Below are 18545 nucleotides of genomic sequence, written 5' to 3' on the forward strand. Positions count from 1 at the left end.
CGTGTGCCCGCCCCCAGCACGCCCCTGGCGCCAGCGGGACGGTGCGGCCATGGCGGCGGCGGTGGCGGCGGGCAGGGCCGCGGCCCACGGGCACGGCGAGAGCGGTGGCGGCCGCGGCGGCGGCTTCCTGGGGCCGCGGGTGCCGGCCGAGGTAGAGGCTATGGCTCGGGTCCTGCAGGACATGGGCAAGGAGACCTTCCGGCGGCTCCTCAGAGGTACGGCCGGCGAGGCCTGCCCAGCCCCGCCCCGGGCATCCCGCCGCCCTCGGTGCCCCGCCGCAGGGTGTGGGTCAGAGCCGGAGGGCAGCGCCGCGTTCCGTGGGGAAGGCGGGGACAGCTGGAGGGTCTTCGCGGGCAGGGTCGCCGCTCTCCCGCGGCGCTTCCCGGTGCTTTTCCCTGCAGGAAGCTAAAGCTGAGCGTTGAATTAATGACGGGTTTTCCTGTGTGTATTCTGAAACCCCTTAAGGTCCGTGAGAACGAGGAGCGCTCACTCTTCTCTCCCCGCTCAGCCCCAGAGCCAGTGGTCGAGTGACGGTGGGATTGTGTCGGTCAGGAGAAAGCCAGAGCTCCCGTGGATGCTGTCAAAACGTGCAGGAGGAAATGAAGGATGCTCTAAGTGCAGGTGTCTGACTGGAGCTGAGGCTGCAGTGATTGATGAGGTTTTTCTCTGTGAGGCTCCTGCCTGCGGTAAAGCAAGAAAGTTGCGATTTTCTCAAGGCACCTTTGACTTCCAAAATCAGAGTTACTTGGTTGAGTAAATTATTTTATGCAAAATAATTGCAGGATATTCCAAGAGTTGATGAGTAGAACAAAAGCACAGCACTAAGGAGCCCAAGTGCTGCACGGACAGCGCAGTGCTGCAGCCCTGGCATGTGTGTTCTCTCTGATAATTTATTTTCGGGCCTCTTTTTTCTTTTCCTTGGATTGAGTCAATAAGGACTCGAGGCATCTGGTAGCTGTTTGCCTCTGAACGTGTTGCTGCAGTGCCAGAAATGAAGCAGTGCATCCCGGGTTTCCTTACAGTAATTGAAAGTAATAAAGCAGATGTATAGGTAGAGGCACTGGGACAAAAGTAAATACAGGTATTGAACCATATTTGCTGTCCAGTGCAGAGACAACGAAGACCAATCACTTACATTGGTGCCAGAAAGCCTGACTGTCCCCTAAGCTCCAACTGAGTTTTATTTCAGTGTGATTATTGCTTACATTTAGGTGTGCAATAAATGCTTCCTACTGTAGGGGGAACAAACAGATCTTCAGAGCCGTCTGAAGGCAGGGCAGGTTAATGATTCATCCAAGGGATTCATCCAAGTGCCCAGGTTATGTGAGGCTGGCAGAGCTCTCCAGTTATCTTCTGCTCTTGTTGGCTGGGGATAGACAGCTTGCAGGGCAGAAGGTTGTCCTGTGAAGTGTTAGTAGTCTTTGAACACGTGGATTTCTACCCAATACATCTGAATTGCTCTGGCATTTGCACCAAGTTAGTTTCTTGAGGCTGTTGCTGTTATACTGCTAAATCATCATAAAATGAGATGTGGCTTCATATACCTGCACAGTTCACAGTGTAAAAAGTGCATATACCATTATCTCAGGGTTATCTAGCCTGTGATATTGCAGGCTCTGCTAAAGTGTCATTTACTTCCTACCAGGAGCAAATGATCCAGCAATGAGATTCTCTTGAGATATTTTGGGCTTTTTCTTTTCTACTTCAGATTGACTATTGGAAATGTTGTGTCAGCTGAGTTCCCTGAACTGTACTGAGTAAAAAATATCTTGTATTGTAGGGGAATGTAAGTAGATTATAAAAGATTATGTGGACTTTTAACTAATTATTAGGGTTAGTCAACAGAAAGCAGACCACTATTGTCATTAAAGCTGTTTAGTTGTCTAACTGTAAGTGACCTGTTGCTCTTTGAAGTTGTGTTTAAGTAGGGGGCCTATAGGGATGCTGGGGATGGACTCTTCATTAGGGACTGCAGTGATAGGACAAGGGGTAATGGGTTAAAACTTAAACAGGGGAAGTTTAGATTGGATATAAGGAGGAAATTCTTTCCTGTTAGGGTGGTGAGGCACTGGAATAGGTTGCCCAGGTTGGACGAGGCCTTGGGTGATATGGTTTAGTGTGTGGTGTCCCTGCCCATGGCAGGGGTTTGGAACTTGATGATCTTAAGGTCCTTTCCAACCCTAACTATTCTATGATTCTAGGTAAGTAAGCAGCAATCTATTTCCTGCTCTGTGCATGGTGTTGTAGGCAGGCCTCGGTGCTGATCAGTATGTGGCCATTCCAGCAGACTCAAAGTCAGTTTTGTTGTCGTAGAGCAGAGCCTTTCTCAGCATGGAAGGCTTGGTACTAGCAGTACTAGCACCTTGCACACCCTTGCTACTTGTGCAAAATCTGCCATATAGGTAGTGCCAGACAAATTCAGTCAGCAACGTGACTTGTTAGGGGAGAAGCTGCTGCCTGAGCACTTGCACACCATCCAAGGAGTTGCATATAACACCACCCAAGATAACTGCTAGGACCAGAGTGCCTTCACAGCAGGCAGCTCCAGTGAGCACATGGGTGCTCCTTTCGACTCCTTGCTCACACACATTCTTGGGCACACTTCCTCCTCCTTCAGACACAACCTGCTTCTCACATGCCTTTTTAGTCCAGTGGTAATTTTTTGGTCTGAGGTTTTCTAACACCTTACTGGATTATTTCTCTGCCTCCATACAGGCAGGCTGTTTACTGTTCTTATCTTGCTGAGTTATAGCTTCTACTGATGGTTGTAGCCTCCTTATCTTCTGCTTTGTGCTTCTTGTGAACCTGCTTGTCAGCAGAGCACAGGCACTTGAAAAGCCTACGATAAACATTATCTAAATGTTTAGCAACAACTTAAACTTAGCAACAACTATAACATCAGTGTGTTATCAAGTTCTTCTCACACTAAAGACCAAACACAGCACCATACTAGCCTCTAGAAAGATCACTAAGAAAACTAACAGAAAGCATATCTAGGTGAAAGTCCACAGCTTACAGCCTAAGGCTGCAGCAAATCTAGCTACTGATGCAAAGCAAGTTGAACTGAGCAAACGGCATACTAAACCCCACAATAGTTTAAGTGACTCAAAGTATTCAAAACTTATTTAAACTAACTTATATCTCTTAACATGAATGATACAAGACTTGCCACTGAATTTGGTGCACATTTAAAAATGTGAAAAGCAAAGAGAGTTTATGCAGAATTAGAAAACAGTAGCCAGTGGAACTCACCTAATACCAAGAGGAAGGCTGGCAGTTCGATTAGAGCTCTTTTTTATTTATTTCCCAACATTAGTATTAAGATAATCTCTTAGTGCTGGCTTTCAGTACCACTTGGTGGACATTTTTAACTTTTCATGTTTTATTCACAGCACTAATATGGCTCATTGTAAATGACTAATCTAATGCCCTGATCCTGCAATGGGATTGTGTCACTAATCTGTTTTTCCCACAGTGAGGCTTCCTGTGGCTCAGCAGCCCTTCCAGGCTGATCAGGGAGCAGGACAGAGGCTGATGTGACAACAGAAATTTATATAAGCCAGTACATACATGGGAAAAGAAAGAGTAATTGAATGGTGAAGATTGAGATAAACCCACACCGGTTATTAATGTATAATGCTGCAACATGGGTTAACTGTCACTTCCTTTCAAGTTTGCATTATCAGCAGTTGTGCAAACTACAAGACTTGAAAGTTTAATTTTGTCTTCTTGTCATTTAATCCTTAGTCTCTGCTGAAATTGCAAGATAATGACGTAAAATGTTGGGAGAACAGTGTTGGATCGTTTGCTCAATTCCTCTCCTATGCTGTGTATCAGAAGTGTCATTAACCTTTAAGCAGACTTCTGATGTGAACAAGTTTGTTAATAGAAGCTCAAGCTGGAATTGTACCTACAAGCAATAATTTTACTCTTTTTGCATGATAATGAAAGAAATTCTATCAATGAAAACATCTCCCATTTTGCAATGCAAAAAATTTAATCCACTGAAGTTCTCTTGGTAAAGTGGTGTGAGACTGACCTATGGGGGTGGGTGACCAGATGTATTTACAGAGACCTGAAGTGGCAGTTTCATGTCAGGAAAAATATCAGTACAGTAAGTCAAGTAAAATCATACACATTTATGCTGATGTTTACATTGTCCAGGTCTTCCTCTTTTTAAAGGGATCTTGCTTTGCTTTCTTATTCACAGTCACTGTTAATGCGCTGGAAGGAAAAGACTGCAAGGAATCTGTCAAGCTTATTGCAGAAAGCTCTAATCTCTCAGAAGAGCAACTTGCTTTCCTCATTTCTGGCATGTATACCCTCCTGCGAGAGGCATTGAGACTCCCCTTATCAACTTTCAAACAAGAAGTAAGTTCTGGGAGTACTTGGGAGTCCTGATAAGTTAAAAGCTGCATCAGGCATGAGTTACCATCTAAAACCTATTTGCCAGGGTGGGGAGCTACACATAAAAATGTTCCTAGTTAAAGTGGCTGGAAGAAACTTTAAATCTAGAGGTTATTGTTTTACTTGTTAGATAGGTTTACAGTGAGCTTCTTGGAAGAGTATTTAAGGTTTGGGAAAGAGATCTTTTTCTACTTCAGCACCTGCACTGGGCATATTTGTTTTCACTCTTAAATTAAAACCCCAAAAGAAACTATTGCAAAGTTACTTCCTTGGCATCAGCTCGCTGTTACCATAACCATGTGCTCGCACGGACCGCTCATTCTGTCCACACTTAAAATACCTCCTATTTGTCTGCCTGCCTTTCTTCATGCTTCTGCCTTAGAGGAAGGAAGGTTGCATGGCTGGAACAGTGGAGTGGAAACTGGGAGGTTTTCCTGCTTCTGCTATGAATGTTCTGTGTGAATATAGGTACAGATGCCATGTTTCTGACACCTGTCCCTGCTTCATGACTATTTTCTTTTTCATGTTACTTTACCTTACATTTCTTCTTTTCTTACTTTATGTGAGTGAACCACTTCTGGGCTTACAGCACTGTTCTCTTGTTGAAGATACTGTTTTCATATTTACCCAGGCATGCTGGAAAATCTCACATATTACAGGAAGCATATTGAAAATATGCTTGTAGTACTCAGAGCTTATCTTTCACCGCTTCCTTTCTGTTATCATAGTTTAAACAGGTTACTGCAAAACATATTTGAGAATAAGGGTATGTAATTAATTACTCTAAAAAAAGAATGTTATGGATAGCTACATGAAGGAAATAGCAGGGATGTTGTTTTCAAAAATAAAGGCTTCCAGCAGATTTAGGTCTTTAAAGTTAGTTTCTCACTACTCAATTGAAGGCTTCTGGAAATTCTTCTTAATATGTAACCTGTCATTTCAATACTACTGGTACTTGAGATTAAGTCTTTTGGGGGGAGGTACCAAGCAGGTAACCACTATTAATTCACCAGGTAAAAAATGATCTTTCAAGACTACATCCTGTAAAATCTCACCTTCTTTGTCTTTCTAGGTTTTTAAGGAAGACCTAAAGGAGCTCAGGTATGCCTATTTATGCAAACAGAATACATTTGTTACCAAATGTCATGTGAAGCCGAAGGTGTTGTGTGAGACTTGAGTTAGCACCTAGCATGAGCAGTAAATTTCACATGCTGGAGAGATTTGTCTAATTTAGTCTGTAATGTAGGTTATGCAAATGTGAGTGACCTTCTCTCTGCCAGCCCCACCTTGCCCTGCAATATATTTTAACATGTTTGGTAAGGCATTTCAGAAGCTAAGAAACTGCCCTACTTTTTTTCCTTTTTTGAAAGGCCAATGATAAAACATTCATGACATTCTACCACCTTGTTCAGCAGTGATCTCTCCTGCCCATTACCCAGAAAGCATAATGATTGTTACAGACTTCATCAGAATCGGTATCGGCCTTTCCAGAGCATCTCTGAGTAGAAGTTCGTATCCTAAAAGCTAGACTTCAGATGATAATCATCTCTATAGATTTTCCCTTATTTCCATATTCAGTAGCAAGGAGAGAATAACAGCAGTTGCTGGTTTCATCTGTAGAGAAACCTCTGCACCAAGGCTAAATCATTTTAAAATGCTCATTTCCCATAACTCTCAGCATTCTGATTCCCACCAAGGAGAAATAGATCAGTATGTTTCTAATTCTGTATTTTTCATCCTTATTTGTCTGTTAACCTGCACATTGGCTTTCTCCTCAGACTCTGTTCTGCAGAGCCATAGGCGTAACTCATTTTGTGAGCAACTTCAGGCAAGTTAAAGCTGCAGATTTAGACATGTAAGTGGTGAAAGGTGTAACTGGGGCCATGATGAAAGGTGCCTGGCTAGTTGGTACAGTTTTGCCTGCAGCTCAGTGCTGGGGTTTGCCCTGCCTTTTGTCTTGTGAGCTAAAATGCAAGTTGCTTCCTCTCCCAGGTCACAGAGTTCACACCCAGGTTAAAGTAGGTCAGGAAGAAATTGAGGAGTTGCTTTTGACCCAGTGGGAGCTGGTGTTTTTGAGGTGTGCACAGGCTGTGTTCAGTGTGATTAAGGGATAATGAAGAGTGCTAAAAGCTCTGTGCCGAGTTCTCTGGGTAAATATTCCTCTGTTGAGCCGTGGAGAAAGTTGGTGTACAGGAGTGGCAGAAGTCACTGGCTAAGCTGGCTGTGTTACACCGGCTGTGTCTAGAAATATAGATTCCCAGGCCTCCATCCCTGTCATTTGACCACACTTTTTGTCATGGGCGTGAAGAACACACATAGTGAACAGCTGTGTCTTGGCATTATTGGCACCCAGTTTGGGCAGGAATTTTGCATTTTTAAGGCAGGAAAATGGCTTATTTTGCTTTTTTTGTTGTGTTGATGTTTAAAAGGGTTGGGCTCTGAGCCAAGTTACCTGTTTTTCTGCCTCTCCTGCATTCTGTTTTCTTCAGTGAAAAGACAACCCATATAAAGTCTTTTAATTGTGTTTCTTGGTAATGCACCTGGTCTTGGCTTCTATTTTTGGTGGAGAGAGAGGCTGCAGTAATGCCCACTTCTGATTAATTACATCAGTACTACGGGTGTCACAGGGTTGTCGTTCTGTATCCCCTATTTTTTGGCCTGACTGGCTGAGCCAGTGAGAAGAAATTCGCTCTAAACTGTGGGTACTATTTCCACACACAACCCTCAGGTTGTTTAATAACGTTATGGCTTAGGCAAATAACATAGGATTGAGCCATCCCCACATCTTCCATGCCCTTTGAGTCTCTTCCTCAGAATGTCCCTTTGAAAACTGATTGCCATCTGTAGCTCAGGCCCGAGCTGTGCCATGTTCTGTGTCTGATCTGCTTAGTGTGTGACTGGCCTCATGGAAGTTGTTAGAGCCAGGTACAGAATTTTTGGCAAAATCATTAATTGCCTGGCAAAAATAATGCAAGCTCAAGGGTAGCAGTAGTGTGTCTTGCTTACTAACACTTGCTCTTACAGTTGAGCAACTATTGTGACAGGTATCATAACAATCATATTACAGCCTCCTGTCTCCAGCTGTTCCCCTACATACAAAGGATACTGGGTCATCATCAAGCTGGGTTAAGTGATATGCTTGCAGGGGAGGTATAAGTAATGTTTGCAGAAATAAAGTCATGTCTCTTCTGAAAGACAGACAGACACATGCAGCCAAAAAAGCACTGTCTAGTTCCTCCTCCTCACTTCCCGCTTTGCCTCAGATGACTACCTTGCTAATATGCATTCAGTTTTATCCAAACACCATTTAAAAATGTATTTTAACCCCACTTCTTCCATTAAGAATTAAAGTGCTGGTAATTGCTGTTTCATCTTCCCACTGTGTGAGTTGATGAGTTGTTTTTTCTCCCATCATTAGACACTGTAAGCCCTTTAGGACACATAACTTCCCTGTTTGCTTTGATTTTCTTTGCTATTCCGCTGTGTATCTCAAACCACTGGTGAGTAATGTCTCTGGGCACTGATGTGTGTCGAGTGCTGGATTGAACCGTGGCAACAGCAGTAGCTCTCTCACTTGTCCAACCTGCCTCTCTGTAGGAGGTTACGGTCCCTGTGGCAAAGACAGCTGAACAGACAGTGTTTTCTCTGCAGTCTTTGCAGTTCACAGCCTGATATATTGAACTGAAAATCAACAGCAGCTTGATTGTGAGGCAACAACAGTGTCAGAGGAGCAGTAAAGTACTGGAGAGCCACAGGGTGGGATGGGGTGCAAGTTAGTCTAGGCGACCAGTTCTCATGGTCCCCATCAAATCTGTGTTTGTCCTCCCCATCTTAGCTATGCTCCTTTTCTAAGTAATCTTAGCTACAAGGGCCTCTGTTACTGCTTTTGTGGGGGCAATTCGTTCCATCTTCTTTTCATTACACTTCAGGTGAAAGTGAAATGTGTAGGTCTGGGTTTCTGAAAGAAAGAACTGCTGGCCTTGGCAGAGCCATCACTAAAACTTTTCTTGACTGAGAGAAGTTAAGCAAATACCGTTGTCGTACTAGGTAGGACAGGAAGATGTAATACAGCTCTTAGGGTTCTTGATATAAAAACATAGGCTGTCCTTTTGAGAGCCTAGACTGAGTCAATACCAAAGTGCTTATGTCAGTTTTAAGCAATGGAAGATGGAAAACAATGACACATTTTTGTGTTCTGTAATAGATTTTTTTTTTGTTTTGGTAGCTAAGGCCATGTATTTGTGGTTACAAAAAAACTTAACTATTTTGTATTGGTCTTCTCTTTAAGGATACCAGAAGATTTCATTGTGGACTTTTCCAGTATAGTCTTTGGAAACAGGTTGGTATCTTCAAGTATCTTGCATGGTGCAGGCAGCAGGGTTGCACAGAGCTGTGCTGATGTAAGTCCCAGGCCTACTGCAGGAACAGCAAAATTCTCTAAATCAATATGAACAACACTTGTCCCATTATTTTGATTCAGTGTGACACGATGTCCATCATGTGTGGCTGTAAATACAGTAAGTAGCTTTCATGCCAATTTCCAGTTTTTTCTGTGATAATCACCCATCTATTTTTATAATGTTCTATAGGCTCTCTAAGGTACATCAGTACCTACAGATGAAAATGCATTGTAGAATTAAGCATTTTAATCATTGTTATCATTCAGTTTAAAGCAAAGTGAAAGACTTGCTTTATTGGGAGGCAAGCTACATATGCCTTTTACATACTGTGGTTTATGGAAGCTTTCACAGCATTTAGTCCAATCTTTATGTACACTGAGTCACTTGATGACATGTATGAGATATCAAGTGCTCTGATAGCTGTAATTCATTTTCTAAGCAGTAGCTCCAGAGGAAGTACTGAATCAAGAACTTTTTGAACCACTTAGCTCTTTTGTCCCTTCTAGGGATTCCTTTTTTCTATGTGGTTCTCTGCTCAACCATATTCAGTTTATTTTACATGTAGAAATTGCTTGGAATGTTTGCATATGCAGAACTTTTCTCCTTGAAACTTGAGGTCACTCAGCACATAGCATCACTAACCCAATGCTGCTCCAGATATTCTGCATGGAATCCCAGTAATCATAGTCGTGGTATTTCAGTTAGCCTCAGAAGGGTCTGAATGCTGCTACCAAAGTTAAAAATATTTTTCATTTCCTTGGTTAGGATCTTGGCTTAAAGCTAAAGGTTCTTGGAGTAAAAATAAATTCAGCCTTCTCATCTTTTTCTTGCTCTTCTGTCTGAATTATAGGTGTCAAGAATGCAAAATTCATGGTTGCAAAGTGGAAATATTGTTTGTGGTGGAGAAAGAAGATAAATTTAGATGTCATTTGAAGCATGCATGATTGTCTGTTTTCTACTGCAAAATCACGATGCTGGAAAATTTAGCTTTTTCTCATTTCAAAAGCTGTGATTAGCCAGTGTAATCTTGTTCTGTGTTTTCAGACCAGAGAAGAGTACCTCAGATTTGATTTCTAGACAGATCTGCTTTTATAATCTTAAATGTAACACTGAATCATACATATTCTTATTGAGTTGTAAATATATATGATTGTGATGGTAAGAGAAGTATTAGCATCTGATCAAAAATTCAGTATAAGCTAGATAACCCAGAAAAATCCATTTTTAATACTTTTCCTGGCATCTTATCCTGTTTCTGCGATTTTGCTCACTAAACAACAGCTCTGAAGTACTGGAAATTTGACATTTGTACTTCAGTTTCTCCACAGTTCCATCAAGCTGTGTAGACCAAAAGGAAAGAAAAACTTGCCACATTGACACCATAAAATAAATGCAGAAATTATAAAGTTTTTTAAGGGAAAAGATAACCCTAACTTCCCCTTCTCTGAATGTTTGTAATAAATGTAGTGCTTTCTCCTTTTAATAGTGTAGCTTTAGGTCCTACCAGGAGGTTGCATTCTAGTGCCATTTGTCAGCGTTTCACACATACATATTTGTTCATTCTCCCTGTTCAGTGGCCTGCTTGGCATGTCTTGTGTGCATAGGGAACCATCCAGAATTTGTCTTTAGTTTAGAATTGTTAGGTCAGCTGCTGCTCCACATTCTCTAATCTTTCATTTTCGAGTGCTCTTCTGTTGCATCCTTTGGCAGATAATGTTCTTGTCACCAGGTGTATCATCCTTTCCACATATAATTTGGATGGTCTCTCTCTGATTCATGGTGCTTTACTTGTTCTAACTTCTGCCTAGGCACTATGTACTGACAGTACATTGCAGCTGTTGGCACAGAGTGTTTACAAAATGTAATTATAGTCTGTAGGTTTTGGATATAAGATCCATTGAGTCTTTTCTACTCCATTTTGCTTTTCCTCTTAGAACTCAATGGCTTGATTAATGGCCTGCATAATTTCTGCATGTATGTTGGCCACTATATGCACATTCTGTCATCCTTACAGGATTCTTGCTGTTCCAGCTGTGATCTTGTCCAGGCTTGAAAGGTGCTGACAGAAGCTTAAACTAAGCTATAAAAGCTGTGACTCTTTCTGAGGGAGTGGTGCTGAAGTACAGTCCTGACCAGAACTAAAGCTTTGTGGTTTAGCCACAGAAATGCTGTAGCTTAACAATATTCAGAAGCTTCATCTCTGCTTGGGCATTGCTGATCTTCCCCACCACTGGTAACTAAAACATCTTCCTATTTTCTCTACTCTTTCTTCCCCTGAAATACTGGTGCTGGACTGACCGGATGGTCTTCCATTGATGGGAGTTAGCATGCCTTAAGGAAGCAGTGGCCGTGTGGCTATTTTTAGGCATTCCACAAACAAAGCAATGCTCCAGCAGCAGCTGCCACAGAGAGAAAGGCCTGTTCTTACTGTGTAATCCTGCTAATGACCATTCTAGACTCCAGCTCCTCATGGTTGCACCCAGCTGTGGTAACCTACTTCCTATCCTGTAGCTGACAGTGAGTAAAAACTAGCTAATCTGTTTTTTTCTGCTCATTCCTTTTCCATACTATAAGGAATGTGTCACTTCTGACACCACCCACCCCTCCTAAGCACCACACCACCACCACCACCCCCCAAGGAAAAAAGGATGAATTCTTTCTTACACTGCTGTTGCTAAATGCAAGAGTGTTGGAGGATCTCAGTCTGCCAGTCCTGTGGACCTTAGCAAATCATTAATCCTTCTGGGAAGTTTCTAAAGGCACCAGTTAAGTTGCACACAAGAATCTGAATTGGGATGTTAAACTGTCATTCCTGCAATCCTAGATTTGTTCAGAGGATTCCTTTCTGATGTAAAGTCTCTAATTAGATGATGTCTAGCACCATGGATAAAGGATGCAACCATTCTTATCCTGCCCTTAGTGGAAGTACTGGAGTAGCTTTGAAATGTACTGGAAATAACTTCAGGACACATGGGATGAAGGTACTTCTGCATGTATGTCTAAAAATGGGTGTGTATCAGATTTGGCTTGTTAAGTTACCCTGAGCTTGAGATGCTCTTAAAATTTCAAAGATTGTCAGCCATCTGAAGCTGAACCACTGTCAACTGTATCTCCTCACAGGAATAAACTGAGCTGGATCAGCCTGTTTGTTCCTGCAATACGTGTAATAAATTCAGGCCTTGGCTTCTCACATGTTAAACTAGACACAAGTCTTGAGGGTTGTGCAAGAGTTGGCAGTAAGCATTACATGAGGACTTCAGAGTTTGTAAATTGTGTTGGCTTAGCAAGAGTCACTGTGATTATTTTGTGAGTATGCTTCCAAGTGCACTCTACTGTTTCTATATTTTTAAACATTGCTGCTTGCTAATACCATATGCTTTCTGCTGAAGGAGCACAGTGACCTTATTCCTACTTATTTGGTCAAGTCACCAGTTTCATCCATGCTTGCTTTGTTCCTGTGGGATCTGCATGAAGATAAAGATCCATTTGCAGATCCCTTTCTAACCTGCACAGTTGTATGTAATTGAAACAATAGAAATGCCAGCCATTACAGTGACTCTTGCTGAACTTTAGAATGACATCAGTTTACTGGAATTACACAGTCACTTGCTCTTTTTTAACATGGACTGTAGTTAAGCACAGAAAAAGTGGATAATCTGGGCACAGCTTTCCTAAATACACAAAACCTCCACTCATTGAGACCTCTCTAAATGATGATAGATGTAGGAAAGAAACAAGTTTCAGACCGGTTTGTTCTGAGGGATCTTATTTTCTCTTTAGATTGTTGTTTGTTTTATGAATTTGATTTTCAGTCTCCCATTTCTGATTTACTCTCTAGGCGTCCCACTTCCGAAGCCACAGCTCTCATACAAGGAAGTAGGCTGCCAAGTGTCCAGGACTTCAGGTGGAGAGTGGACGTAGCTATATCCACAAGGTATAAAAGAGAATCCTGCATGACCCTAGAAATTACTTTGCCCAAGAACTTCTTGTGCTGCTTAAAAATGTGAATAACATTAAAATGTACCTTCTGTAAGGGACTGGCATGCAGCATTAGAGGGTAAGATATGGAGGGGATTTTCTGGACAGTGCAGAAGTCAGTTTATATACAGGTTGCTGCTGTTAACATAGGTTGCCAACAGGCTGCTGCCTTCATCTTCTACTAATGTTACTTTTGAGCTTCTTATTTGTTTTGATCTCTAAAACCTTTTTGCTACGAACTATTTAATTCAAAGTCTGAGTTTCTTTCAAAATTTTGAAACTTGATGGAGCTGATAGAACTCCATCCACAGGTCCTCAGATACGATGGAATAAATTAGACAGATTGACCCTCACACAGCCAGCCAAGCTCTCACTGAAGCAGGGGAGGGAAATCATCTATACAACTTCTCAAGCAGACTATCATTTCTGTGTTGCACATGATAAATAAAATCTCATTACCTGTACAGTCTGCTGTACATACTACAAAGAGAGGCTTCAGAACAGCACCTTTACGCTGCCATAGTTATGGAACTCATCAGTGATCTCCTAGTTTTTTTCACAAATCAGGAGCAAAGGGATGACTTTTTGGCTAGGGCCAGAAGGAAACAGAAACATGTTGTCTGTGCTGTTCCTCGTCTTTGTCTTGTTCTAACCAAGACAGACCAAGGTGAAAGAAATTAGATGATGATCCAGTATTTGTCAGTAGCATACACTGTTAGCATGAGCGACTTCATATTGCATACATGAGTACCTGCATCCGAGGGAGAGTCTTTTTCCTGCTGTAGTTGAGGCGCCCATGGGTCAGGGACGATCTTTCTGAAAGTGAGAAAAAAGGCTCCTGAGTGAAAGTTGTAATGGCCACGAGCTACTAAGAGAGGTGACTCTCAGATGAAGTGCTGTAAACAGTGCTGCATAGTGATACCTGTAAAAACAGGTACTACTACGCAGAAAAAAATCTGTACCTCTAAGAGAGCAAAATGTACAGATAAACATCCTCAGGCACAGTGCTTGGAAGCTGCAGGCAAATCCTATGATTTGTTTTCCAAACACTGGAGCAATACACTGTCCTTTTCTATTTTCCTTCCTCTTACTTCCTTTCTAGTCAATCAACCCCCCCAGGATTTCTTGCTTATCATCCAGCACCAGCCTCCCTAAACGAGATGGGAGTTGAAAGTACTGAAGGGATGGGAAAGATTAATGCAACATGGTGAACTACATAAGAACACTGTGTATTATTACTAGCAGTGCTTGGTTAGCTCTTATCCTTACCATAGTTTCACTGAATTATTATTTAAGATTAAAATTGCTCCTAAAGTCACAGTTACTAAACTATTAGTCTCAGTACTGAGGTAAACTGGACATGACTCCCATGCTCCTGAGTTGCCAGCCAGGTACAGGTCTCTGGAATTGAAATTACTCATGTTCTATGTAAAGCCTACATGAACCTCTCAACTTGCTAATGTACAGTGCTGTACTCATCCCACTGCCCATGTCTATTGCTGTAATACTAATCATGTAAATAATTTCAGTTCACTGGCCCGTGCACTTCAACCATCCATTCTAATGATGCTGAAGCTTTCGGATGGGACAGCTCATCGCTTTGAAGTAAGTCTGATTACCATAATTAAAAAAGAAAAAGAAAATAAATCATTGAAGATCCTTTTAACAGTTTTTAACAGTTCTTTACTGTTTTAAATGTTAAAGCTTTTGTAAACAGTACATTATCATTGGCTAGTTTTCTTTGGAATCCTTCATGCTCCGAGTAGCTGCATATAACAAAATGCCACCCAAAATCATTTTATACCTTGTTCCTACACGCATACTGCTGGAAACTCATTTGTTAAAGAGCATTAATTACTAAAAACCACTGTTGTGTAATACCCGGTTTGACTAAAAAATAGGGGTTTGTTATCAACTGCAACCTTCAGACCTGATGGTGGTTCTTGAGGGCAGGAAAATCACTGGGGTAGTTTATATAATGTATGATACACTTCTAAAATGGTAACATTCTCTTCTGGGGCAGAGATAGTTTTATTCTTCAGTAAAGTTCTTGCTGCTAGAAAGAAAGTAAAAAAACCTCTTTGGTTTTTTCCTCAGAGTTAGACAGTGGCAGCATTCCTGACGCTGTACAGAAAGGCTTGCCAGAAGATGGCATAAACTCTTCCATATTTTTAACTTTTGAAAAGGAATGCTACTTGTTCTATAAATAACATGGTGGTGCGTACAGGAATTCAGTGCACAGCAGGCGCTGTTACGTTTGAACTCTCTAAAGATTTTGGCTTCAGTTCAGGTGTTAGTAGTAGTCTGGAGGAAGCACCAAGCACTGTGGGTTGAAAGAGGAGGACTGATTTTACTTTTACAGTGTTTCACAAGCAGGCAGCTATTGAGGAAGGCACAAATTCAGTGCTGTATTGCAAAGTATTGAGATCAAATGCCCTTGCTGTGGACAGTCCAGCTCAGGGCATCCCATACACTCTGAGGTCTTCCATGGAACTGAAATGATGCCATGGACTTCAGGATAACCCTTGACAACAGGGCGAGTTTCACTTGTGAAAACTAGTAGATGTTCTTAATTGTTTAGACTTGAGTCTTGTATATATGTCAGAAGTGAAAAGGATGTGATGCCTTCTGATGCATTTCTGATGCATATGGAAAATGTAAATCAGATGTTGGATTCCTCTCACACAGTTGGTATCTGTGCTACAGTAGGCAGAAGGATTAGGAAGGACTCTGTCAAAAGAACCGTGTCTTCAGTGTTCTCAAAGAAGTAAATTAGGCAGTGCTTTGCAGAGCAGGCTGGGACTAGCTAGACTGCTGCTGGTACTCACATGAGCACATGTGTTTGTGCTGCACTAGTATGTCACCCAGTCTGTGCCTGCACTCCGATGTGGTTCTCTGTCTTACCAGGTAACAGATTTCTATCCATTTGGCTTCTCAGGCTTGAAGTGGTAAAGGGAAGTCCATTAGTCTCCTGCATGACTGAAAATGTTTTGTATACTTTAATCAAAACCTTCAGCCTTCCACATACAAGCAGTGCCCTTTGCTCTTGAGGTTGCTGCCAAGTCCTCAATTCCTTTCTCTTGCAAAGTTCAGACAAGCAGAATATCTGGAATTTGTTGCTTGAGAATTATTTAGTCTCTGCAACCTTCCAAGTGTCTATCTTTCCTTCCAGTCCATAACTCGCTTCACCACAGCAGCCACCAGTTTACATTCTAGAGCATGTCCTTTCTCACATCAGGCAGTGTAGAAGATGTCATTTCTGGGTTTTCCCACTCTCCTTTTTTACCCAGATGATTTCCTTGAATTAACTGCATTTTCCTAACCTCAAATCCTTTAGGTCTAAAAAAAAAACCTAAAAAAGAAAATGGGGCTGGCACTGTGGCATGTCCCAGTCCCTAGGCATGTCCTTGTGACAGTTCCCAAGATGTTTCATATTTTCTAACATGAATATTCTGTTTCAGGTGCCAGTTGCAAAGTTTCAAGAACTGAGATACAATGTTGCCCTTATACTGAAGGAAATGAATGACTTGGAGAAAAGGAGCATACTGAAGATCCAGGACTGAACACTTTGAAACTGGGAGTTTACAGAACAGATGTGAAAACACCCTCAGTGTGTTTGGTGAATGGCAAAGCAGGGAAGCGTCACCACTTTGCCTCTCTGAACTTTGAAGTGGCATTTATGGTCATTTATGGTGTTTATGATGCCTGCTGTAAATATGTTTTCATTTCAAGCCTTAAAAGCACAAGGTCTTTTCGTAAGACTTAGGAAAAAAACAAAACCAAATCTATGAAAAAGCATAATGCTCTTTGTGAGAATTATTGCATGATTCATCAAAACATTTTCTAAATAACTGTCTTAATAGATGTAGGAGTCATTTATTTCTGATTGTGATTCATCATTCTCAGTATTTTTGAAAGCCTTCTACCGGAAGCCCCGTCAGTGTGTATCAGAAGAAAGCTCTTGCAGTACCTCAAATAAAAAATACAACAACAAAAAACACGCACCCTGTGCTCTCGTGTGACAACTGTGCACTGGAGTTTTGCGTAAGTAAAAGTGCTTCTGGCTTCTCGCTGACTGAGTTATGGCTGCAGGTATTTAAAGGCTAATTTTGAAGAAAATTGGAAGTCTGTGGATCAAAAATGTTGAGCTTCCAGAACTAATCCCATGGAATTGAACAAGTGGAAAGGTACAATGTAAGTCTTTATCTGGTTGATCAAAATGGGCTAAATAGCAGTAATCTCATAGATTTCTAACTGGAAAGGACTGCTTCTTGTTTTTTGTATTTCCCATATGTTCAATGTGAACAGAATCATCTGAATTACTGGGCAGAAACCTCTGGCGCTGCAATAATAGCGAATGGGAGGAGACAGTGATCTTGTAGATCACTAGATACTCATTAATAGTGCAAATCAGACCCTGGGATGAATAGGCTGCATACAGCCTCTGGGAGGAAAGTCATGGGTATGAGAATACCAAGCCACCAGGCCAAGGAAACAGTTAAGCATAGGCTGAAGTTCCCTGTGTTGGTCAGGCAGTTGGACTGGATGATCAATGTAGGTCCCTCCCAACTGAAATAAAAATTCTGTTAGTTTGCCCCATTAGTAGATCTTGGAAGAAGTCCCTTAACTTGAAGTGTATGTTTTAATTCTCATTTAAATGCCATGGGACCACATGTATGTCCCTAAGACTTTTGCCAAGAAGGGCTGCATTCCTCAGTCATTGCCTGAACAAGTTTTCCCCAGCAGCAGACACACAGAGGCTGTGAGCAATGGCTCAGTGACAGCACAAGCCATGGACCCTAGAACTATTGGATTTATCCAGCTGCCAAAAGCAGTTTAGAAACCATGTGCCATGAGTGTTGTTGGCACTGGCTCATTCTAGCTGCTTTTAGGGGTTTTACATCAGTAGTACCACCCCTACTGCTCAGTCTTGGTTTTTGTGACTGTAGAACTTGTCTTTATCTCCCTTACTGCCCGCAGAAAACTACTGAAATTAAACCCATGGATTAGGAGGCCTTTTACACTCCCACAGCTGTTTCTGTACAAAAGGATGAATTGGCTCTTGGATTTTAAGAATCACAGCAGGTATAAAATGACTTCATTTTATTAGTGCAAGCTGCTGTCAAAGAAGTTCTTTTTTTAAAAGTATGACGAGGACAGCTCAATAGCTATGGTTCAGAAAGCTTTTAAAACCTGCACAAGAATGTGTCCTGTAGTTTCAAATAAACCTATCAGCCTTTATTTCAAACTGTTCCATTTGCTTTGTAGGCTACTCATCAATAAGTCTGAGGGTTGATCCATACTGCATCTTAACTACTGTGTTCAGGTTACACCAAAGCACATAAAGAGGAATTAGCTCCTGTAACTTCAAGTGGACTGTAGGTTGCATTAATGTGATGTTTTCTTTTTTGTTTTAGTTTGTGAATTTGTATATCTTATTTCTGAAATTCCATTATCACAAGACGTGATACAAAACATACATTCTTGCATTCCATGTTACAACCTTTTCCCTCTGAATGTTCAAGTTTATTGGTTTCAAACTAGAAAGGAATCTCAACTGAGACCACAAGTGAAGTCATTACAGACAAATTGAACACTGCATAGGTATAAAATGACCTACTGCTCTAGACATTTGCAAAGTATTTTTTTACTGTTCAGAAGGACCCATAAATGCCATCTAGATGGAATATATTCCTTCCATTATTCTCCTGTAACAGCCATTGCTCACATTCTCCGGAAGTGGAAAGGCTTCCTTACTAT

At 41.6% G+C, this 18545-nt stretch overlaps 2 protein-coding genes across 2 annotated transcripts in view; one reads left to right on the forward strand and one right to left on the reverse strand.

Annotated features, from left to right (window-relative positions):
* FAM199X (family with sequence similarity 199, X-linked) overlaps positions 1–18545 on the reverse strand; it is a 33272-nt gene that overhangs the window by 11066 nt on the left and 3661 nt on the right. The window contains exon 2 of the mRNA XM_061358028.1: positions 13537–13601. Within this exon, the coding sequence (XP_061214012.1) occupies positions 13537–13583 (47 nt within the window). The 5' untranslated portion in view covers positions 13584–13601. The remainder of the gene's footprint in view (positions 1–13536; positions 13602–18545) is intronic.
* On the forward strand, positions 20–16785 carry COMMD5 (COMM domain containing 5). The gene is made up of 7 exons (XM_061358029.1): positions 20–215; positions 4211–4371; positions 5480–5508; positions 8696–8746; positions 12646–12741; positions 14315–14390; positions 16247–16785. The coding sequence occupies exons 1-7, from the start codon at positions 50–52 to the stop codon at positions 16346–16348; spliced, it is 681 nt and encodes a 226-aa protein (XP_061214013.1). The 5' UTR covers positions 20–49; the 3' UTR covers positions 16349–16785.

This window comes from Neopsephotus bourkii, unplaced genomic scaffold (genome assembly GCF_033783945.1).
Source record: "Neopsephotus bourkii isolate Nb327-2 ecotype Australia unplaced genomic scaffold, CSIRO-AGI_Nbou_v1 NB_936, whole genome shotgun sequence".
NCBI lineage: Eukaryota > Metazoa > Chordata > Aves > Psittaciformes > Psittacidae > Neopsephotus > Neopsephotus bourkii.